Below are 8754 nucleotides of genomic sequence, written 5' to 3'. Positions count from 1 at the left end.
ATATAATGATAAAATCAGAAAGATAATATTTAAAGTTGTCATTGGTCAGGTAAGTTTATCATTGTTCTATATCTTATAATTTACAAATTATTAGAAATGGAACCTCTTTTATACATACCATGTTTTCTTGTACCTTCACCAACGTTCTAAATCCTAAAAAGAAATATCATAAACCAGACCATTTAATAAAACATATTAAACTATCTACTAAAAGTGTAAGATGATATTGAAACGTGCCTGTACAAATAAACTGTGAAGCAAAATGTGCTAACTTGGTAAAGTCGAAAATGTTGAAGACTAATTTAATCGAAATCATTGAACCAGATGCCCCACTTCTAGTGGATTTACATTGCATCTTGTCTGTTAACAAAAAGAGAAAGGTGAAAAAAATTTTTATGGTATAGAGAAGCGTGAATGGTAGGTGGGTTAATAAATAAATGTACAAGTGGATATTGTTAAACATTTTGCAGCTAAAGATCCGTTGTAGGGAGCATTTTAAAAATGGAAAAATGAAGACCAAAGGCATCTCACGGTAGCTTTGGAGAAAGACAACAAGAAGCTTCACGTGAACTTTGTCATGAAGACCAAAGGCAAAAAGCATATGAAGTCAACATATATTATTATTGGTTAATTATAATAATCTCAGCATGCACCACATTACAGTACTTACACTGAACTGCTACCCCTTCCATAACCTGTGTTTGTGAGTGAATTCTGAGTTTGGAGTGCAAACAGAAACAGCTTCCTTTTCCTTCCCTTTCTTACTTTCTTGCTCTTGTGAACATGGCTGCTGAACTTGTTGGAGGAGCTTTTCTCTCTTCTTTTCTCAATGTTCTTTTTGACCGGCTGTCTGATCCTGAGATCGTCAACATGATGAGAGGAAAGAAGGTTGACCAGAAGCTGCTTCAAAGGTTGAAGACCATTCTAAATGTGGTTGAAGCTGTGCTGAATGATGCTGAGAAGAAGCAGATCACTGACTCTGCTGTCAAGAGGTGGCTCGAAGATCTCCAAAATGCTGTGTATGATGCTGATGACTTGTTGGATGAAGTCGCTACCAAAGCTGCTACTCAGAAGGATCCACCAGGTAACTTCTTGTCTCGCTTTCTCAATTCGCAAGATAGGGAGATGGTTAGTAGGATTGAAGAAATCATTGCTAGACTAGAGGATATTGCAAAACACAAAGATATCCTTCGTCTGAAAAAGATTGCAGCCAAGAACATGTCTGGGAGGATTCCTTCAACCTCCTTGGTTAAAAAATCTGATATATTTGTTGGAAGGGACAGAGAGCGAGATACCATAGTGAAATTGTTGTTAGATGATGTTAACAATGGTGAACTGTCTGTCATTCCCATCGTTGGCATGGGTGGGATAGGAAAAACTACTTTGGCTAAATTGGTTTACAATGATGACATGGTGCAGCAAACATTTAATGTGAAGGCATGGGTTTGTGTTGGTGAGGAGGAATTTGATGTTCTTAAGGTGACAAAGGCTCTGATAGAGAAAACTTGCAGTCCTTGTTACTCAAATGATTTAGATACAGCTCAAAATCATTTGAAGAATGGGCTAGCAGGGAAGAACTTCTTGGTTGTTCTGGACGATGTATGGAGCAGTAATCGTGAGCATTGGGAAAGTTTTCTAAATCCTTTTGAATGTGGAAGTGAGGTAGGCAAAATTCTTGTAACAACACGTCTTGATACAGTTGCTTCTGTGGTGAAAACTAAACATACTGAAGCTCACAATTTGAGTTTATTGGATGAAGAACAATGCTGGTCAGTGTTTGCAAATCGTGCATGGGATCCTGCCGAATCCCAAGATCGTTCAACTTTAGAAGAAATTGGTAGAAAAATTGTTAAAAAATGTAAAGGATTACCTTTGGCAGCTCAAACACTTGGAGGGTTATTGAGAGGGAAAGATAATGAAAAGGATTGGAATGATGTTTTGAATAGTGAATTCTGGGAACTCTCTGAGGAGGATAGCGTGATTCTTCCTGCATTGAGGATCAGTTATTTCCACCTTCCTTCGTATTTAAAACGTTGCTTTGTTTATTGTTGTTTGTATCCGAAGGACTTTGAATTTGATAGAGATGAACTGACATTGTTGTGGATGGCAGAAGGTTTTTTGCTACAACCAAAGAGTGGAAACACTTTGGAAGAAATTGGTTGTGAATATTTTGATGATTTGGTTTCGAGATCATTTTTTCAACATTCCAACTCTGATGATAATACATTTGTGATGCACGACCTCATGCATGATTTAGCAACATTTTACGGTGGAAAGTTCTTTTCTAGAATCTTTGAGCTCAAGAACACAGAAAAGCATGATACCAAAACTCACCACTTGTCATATTCTCGCAACATTGATGATGATTCGCTTATGAAGATCACAGAAGCATGTGAAAGGTTAAAACATGTGAGGACATTGTTGAAAATCGATTTGAATGAATATGGTGGATTCTCAAAGGGAGTAACTGTTCCTTGTGACTTACTAGAACAATTAAAGTGTTTACGAGTTTTGTCATTTAATGTGTTTTCAGATGATGGAACCTTGATGCAGGGTTCAATTGGTGAATTGATCCATTTGCGTTATTTGGATCTTTCATACACATCCATCATGACTTTGCCTGAGTCTTTGAGTCGCTTGTACAATTTACAAACCTTGAAGTTGAGATACTGTAAAAGACTTAAAAAGCTTCCGTCCAAGATGCAAGATCTGGTAAATTTGCGTCATCTTGATATTGAAGGCACTGAAATGGAAGAGATGCCAAAAAAGATGAACAAATTAAAAGATTTGCAATTTTTAAGTGACTATATTGCGGGAAAACATGAAGAGAATGGGATTGGAGAATTGGGAGAGCTACCACATCTTCATGGGTCATTGCGGATTGAGAAACTAGAGAATGTTAAGAATAGTGATGAAGCATCGAATGCAAAGATGGATGAAAAAATACAACTGAATGCTTTATATTTGTGGTGGTCATCATTTGAAGAAAGTGAGGTTTGTGATTCCCAAAGTGAAATAGATATACTTGAGAAATTACGTCCTCACAAAGACTTGAAGGAGCTATCCATCAGGCGTTACAGAGGTACGATGTTTCCGGATTGGGTAGGGCAGTCTTCGTACCACAACATGACTGAGTTGTATCTGAGGGCATGCAGGAATTGTTGGGTGCTTCCATCACTTGGACAGTTACCCTCTCTGGAGAAGCTAGTCATTACAGAGCTCGACAAGCTGAAGATGATTGGTCGTTCATTCTATAAGGGTGATGGAACTCATCAGCATCAGGAGACACCCTTCCGATCCCTTAAATCTCTTTCATTTTATGATATGTGTTGCTGGGAGGACTGGGAGTCATATGAATGTGATGATGATGATGATGCACCATTTCCAAAACTTGAGTGGCTTAATATAGTGAACTGCCCTAAGTTAAGAGGAGATTTGCCCACTTTCCTTCCGTCTTTGAAAGGACTCTACATTAGAGGATGCGAGGAGCTTGGTTGTTATCTGCCAAGAGCTCCCATCCTACGCCAATTAACAATACATGGCAAACAGGAAGCAAGAATCCGGGAGCTACCACTTTCCATGTTGGAGACACTATGGGTTAATGGAGAGCAGCAGGTGGAGTATGTGATTGAGGCCATGATCCACACTCAACTAACCTCTCTCATAGACCTACAGATCTCAGAGTGCTCATCAGCCATATCATTTCCAGGGGATTCTTTGCCCCCTTCATTGAAAGAGTTGCGCATATACAATTGCAAGAATGTAGAATTCCCAATGCAACACCAACAACATCACTCGCTAGAGACATTAGAAATACACAACAGCTGTGATTCGCTTACATCCTTCGCATTCCCATCGTTCCCAAATCTCAACTATCTCAAAATTTCAGATTGCCCTAAGCTGGAGAAGATAATAAGGGTGCCTGCCTCTTTAAGGGAACTCTACATCAACAAATGTCCGTTGTTGAGTGAAGGCATAGAGAGGAAGGACCCCCACATTTGGCCATCCATTTCCCACATCCCCTACATTCGACTTGGTGGGAAACTGATTCTCAATGACTCAACATCTTAAAACAGGTAACTCTTTTTCTCTCTCTCTATATCCCAAACCCACTTCATCTTCTGCATATGTGCATCAACATCATCATATTCATTCTCCCTTAACAAAAATTTTACTTCTATTTCCAATTTTAAATTGATAGGTTATTCATCAACCCACATCCCCACTATTGTAACCAAAGTATTCCTGTCCCAAGAAACTCATTCCTCAACTTCTACCCTCAACTCATTTCTACTCACGTACATACTCTTGTGAAGTAACAGATTTTTCGGCTCCAATTGGGAATTGTAAGCGGCTTTTCATTCTTTAATGTCTGTTGAATTTTGAAACTAATTATCATGTGATGACAAACACCGGATTTATTTTGCACCGAGTTAAATTGTTGACTTCTGCTTTTGATGTGTGTGTATTTGTGTTTCAGCAGAAAGAAATTTTGGATCAAGGAGACACATGGGCCAATTAGAATGCAGCAAGGAGTCTCCCAATGATGAGGATACAGCAACAATGTAACATTAGAACCTTCTAAGAAGAGGTAGAATTGTACCTCAAGCAGCATTCAAATTTGGAAACTATACAGTTGAAGGTTTGGAAGCAGCAAGAAAATTAGAAAGTGAGAGGGAAGAATATCATCATCCAAATAGTAAAATCAGAATGTGTTTACTGTGTATGGTGTTCACTTTTCTGTAAAAGAAAAAAGGCATGAGTGTTTGTATGTGAGTGAGAGCATCTAGCAAAAGCCTTAAGAGAGTCTGAGTGACTTGTAATCTTGACAATTTGTATTCTGAATTCGTTTAGTGAAAATCCCACCATTTTTTATGGTGGGGACTAGATGTAGATTCTATTTCGGAATAGAACCAGGATATATCACTGAGTATCTCTGTTCTAACTTTCATCTCTTCATTAGCATGTTTATTTACTGCATTTCATGAGTTCTCATAAAACTGTTATAACCTGTCATACTAATACTTTTCAGATTGTTTTGAAAATTTTCCTGTTGAAAATTGTGTGAATGTTCTGATAGGTTTATTAGTCGTGGTTGACCTTGTTATCTCTTTTGAATATGTGGGCTCGTTATGGTAAAAAATAGTTTATATGTCTATATAATTAATTTTTCTGTAGCAAAATCATATTCCTATAGTGGCTATGAGATGAAGATAGTGATGTGGTTGATTCCCAAAGAGATGTGCTTGACAAGTTAATGTTTCCAGAAATAGACAACTGTTGTGAATTGTGATTCACTTACATCCTTCATGTTCCCAGCATTTCCAAATCTCAGGCTTCTGACAATCAGAAGATGTGAAAATTTGAGATCTCTTGAGATGGTCTCAGAATCTCTCGTTTAGTTTTTTATGTTGTTGCAAATTCACATACATGACAATTCTTAATACTCAAATAAATATAATAGCATGTGAGCAAGGAAAAATAAAAAATGGCATATTGGGGTGAGAGAGGCTCGAACTCTCGACCTCAGGATAACTCAGAAGCTATGAGACCTACGCGCTAGCCAACTGCGCCACCACCCCAATATATATTTTTTGATATGATATGTATTTGATGAATTGAGCTTGATGATCTGTAGCAGAACATTAAAAATTTAAAACCATAATTCCTTTGTAAATATGGGTGCAAGAGATAGAGAGACATACATGACAAATAAGATTTTGGCCTTTTATTAACAATAAAAAACATTTCTACTTTCCTAATGCTAACATAATGACAGGTTTATTTAAAGTAAATTTTGATCCTCTTATACATGAGTCTTGAAGTAGCGCGGCAGCAACACTTGGTCATCATTATCATGGAGGTCAATACTCTCCAGCGGCTGCAATTCTGATTGCATTTGGGCTATCATTCCTGCTTGCTCTCTGTCCCTTGGATACGTCCAATAAAGGATTGAATAGATGCAACAGCCGATTGCAGTATAAAGTGCTTTTGCCAATGCTGCAGCATTTCCTCTATCCGCTTTAATATCCAAAAATACGCTGAGCCATAATGTCAACAATATAGCCTCAAAAAACTTATCCACCGCATATATAGTTGAACGAAACTTCTCTGGGATTATCTCTGCAAGTATTGGACTGTTGATAATGTTAACTAAACATTTTGTTATGCTAAGAGTCATATGGGTACGTACTTGTTTGTTGCTGAACCATTCCAGCTCATGAAGAAACCCATGATGAAGAGAGCAGAGAGGTGTACTAATACACCTGCTATGACACTGATAAGGGCAACAAGGTGGAAAGCTATTCTCCAACCTGGTATGCCAGCAAATGAAGTTGAGGCTAGAATTACAGCGATGAGATGAGCACGGTTGTGGCGCTTGGCGAGGTAAGCGGCGAATGGGTAGCAGAGACATTGAACAAATGATCGGTAGAAAGTGAGTGTGCTCAGAGCAGCGGGATCTTCTTCAAAAGTTTTACCAACTTCTTTGTATTATCCATTATGTTAACCATGTTAATCATCACCAGTGTCACCGTTGCACTCTCCCATTTCATCTTCATCTTTTTCTATTTCCAACTTAGACCATAAGATATGAGAAACTCAAGCTTGACTTGGACTAGCTGTGAGAGATGAGCCACAACTTTGCTTGGTCTGCACAACACCATCATTTTAAATATATTGCCATTGAAATTGTGATTTTCGTCCACATTTATAATGCTAGTAAGAAAGTCTTTAGCCCAAGAAGTAATACAGTTACATGAAACCACCATTTGATTTTAAGCCTTCAAGTATGATTATTATAAGAATAAGGGTTTTCGTCCCTAAAGTTTGAGGCCAAAATCAAAATCGTCTCCGATCTTTTTTCGTTATTAAAATCATCCTTAACGTTATAAAACGTTATAAAATTGCCCAAAAAATATTGTTTTTGGACAAAAGAACGATTTTATCAAGATTGATGAATTGATGATTGATGAATTGAGTGAAAATATTATCAAGATTCTACATGGATGGAAGGAAATAGGTGTGTAACCAGCAACCACTCACCAGCCCTTACTCTTTCTCAACTGAAAAATGAGTAACCTACAAAGTGTGCATTCAGATTTGTTGATAGAACAAATAATTTGGATTGCTTAGCTGAGTCAATTAGTGAGATACATTATGCCATCTATCTATTCTTAATATATAAAAGTAGATACATAAGCATGCACCATATTACTTCTGAGATATTTCTTTTTTCCTACTAATGTCATGTTAGCAATATTGCTTACTTGTCACAATTTTAGAATCAACCATTCAATTCTTATCAAATCAACTATTATTTCTAAATCAGCAACAAAATAAAATATACAAATAAAAAACTAAAATATAGAATTCAATAACTTTGTAACCTCCAAATACATTGAATTCATATTCCTATATCTATTATATCTTACCGTTATAAACAATACAATAAATTTATAACCGCAACAATTAATTTATAATAAATTAAAAGTTTAAAAAATGAAAATTATATTTTATTATTATAATTATGTTGATTATAATCATTTTAATTTTTGCCAATGAGTTATACCTCAAATGGCATAGTCTCCCATATTGGTCGCGAGTTCGAGTCTCTTTGGTAAAAAAAATAATCATTTTAATTTTTATAAGTAACACTATGTACAAAGAACTATTATTGTAGTTTTTACTTATTATTAAAAACAAATTCTATTTTATTTTACTAATATAAATTTTGAAAAGAATATTTGAAAACTAAAAAAAAACAAATTTATTAAAAGAGTATCAAATTTGTAACCTCCAAATACATTGAATTCATATTCCTATATTTATTATATCGTACCATTATAAACAATACAATAAATTTATAACCGTAACAATTAATTTATTAATTTTTATAAATAACTCACTAAAGGTAATAAATATCCATATTACAAATGTCATAATAATATTATTAATCATAATAAATTTTACGTTATAAGTATTTAAATTCCATACCATTTAAACTACATATATAAGTCTCTTATCACTATTCCTTCACATAACATCAAATTTAGCACCAAAAAATTTATTTCCGAACTGCAATGAAAATCTGATGATCAGGTATGACAAAAAATCACAACATGCATCATACATTCATATTTACTCAAATACCATATACCTAATGATAACATAAATTGAATATTGGAATAGAAAAAGATCTTCACAATTTTAGTAACTATAAACGAAATTGATGACAAATTTGGATGAAACTATGTTAAATGTAAAAAGCGTCAGAAGAAAGCATATAAAAAAACAGAAAAGCTCTACATACAAGTCATTAGGGCTTGTATGCTTTACAAGTTAATTAACGAATAAATCCCAAAAACTTGATGCAAGGTCTACGTTCTTCTTCTTCTTCCTATTCCTCTTCTTCTTCTTCTTCTTTTTCGTTTCTTGCCTTCTCTTTCTTCTTCTTCTTCTTCTTCTTCCTGCACGTTCTTCTTCCTCTTCCTCTTCTTCTTCTTTTTCTTTTCTTTCGTTTCTTGCTTTCTCTTTCTCGTTCTTCTTATTCTTGCACGTTCTTCTTTCTCTTCCTCTTCTTCTTCTTTTCTTTCGTTTCTTGCCTTCTCTTTCTCTTTCTTCTTTTTCTTGCTGCACGTTCTTCTTCATCTTTCTGTTCTTCTTCTTCATTTACATGCTTTTCTCTCTGTTTTCTTTCTTCATTATTCTCGATTTCCATTGTTTTTTGACATCAAACTCTGAAATCGTTTTTGA

At 35.5% G+C, this 8754-nt stretch overlaps 1 protein-coding gene and 1 non-coding gene across 5 annotated transcripts; one reads left to right on the top strand and one right to left on the bottom strand.

Annotated features, from left to right (window-relative positions):
- The first annotated feature begins 612 nt into the window (after positions 1 to 612).
- Positions 613 to 4925, top strand: LOC130960847 (putative disease resistance RPP13-like protein 1). Of its 4 annotated transcripts, none has more exons than XR_009079276.1 (3): positions 613 to 4076; positions 4202 to 4346; positions 4484 to 4925. XR_009079276.1 is itself a non-coding variant. In XM_057886342.1 (2 exons), the coding sequence occupies exon 1, from the start codon at positions 784 to 786 to the stop codon at positions 4069 to 4071; it is 3288 nt and encodes a 1095-aa protein (XP_057742325.1). In that variant the 5' UTR covers positions 613 to 783; the 3' UTR covers positions 4072 to 4076; positions 4484 to 4925. The 4 variants fall into 4 exon arrangements, 2 of the variants coding, with proteins under 2 accessions (XP_057742325.1, XP_057742324.1); XR_009079274.1 differs by having other exon boundaries at positions 4481 to 4925; XM_057886342.1 differs by lacking the exon at positions 4202 to 4346.
- Positions 4926 to 5497: 572 nt separating this feature from the next.
- On the bottom strand, positions 5498 to 5582 carry TRNAM-CAU (transfer RNA methionine (anticodon CAU)). Its single transcript is given in 2 exon segments — positions 5498 to 5533; positions 5545 to 5582. It is a non-coding gene; the product is annotated as a tRNA-Met (tRNA).
- Between the last annotated feature and the right edge of the window lie 3172 nt (positions 5583 to 8754).

Source organism: Arachis stenosperma, chromosome 2 (assembly GCF_014773155.1).
Source record: "Arachis stenosperma cultivar V10309 chromosome 2, arast.V10309.gnm1.PFL2, whole genome shotgun sequence".
NCBI lineage: Eukaryota > Viridiplantae > Streptophyta > Magnoliopsida > Fabales > Fabaceae > Arachis > Arachis stenosperma.
This window is presented reverse-complemented; position numbering and strand designations above follow the sequence as displayed.

Excerpts from the sequence above, each read along its gene's own strand:
- LOC130960847 (XM_057886342.1), top strand. The coding sequence starts at position 784 with ATGGCTGCTGAACTTGTTGGAGGAGCTTTTCTCTCTTCTTTTCTCAAT.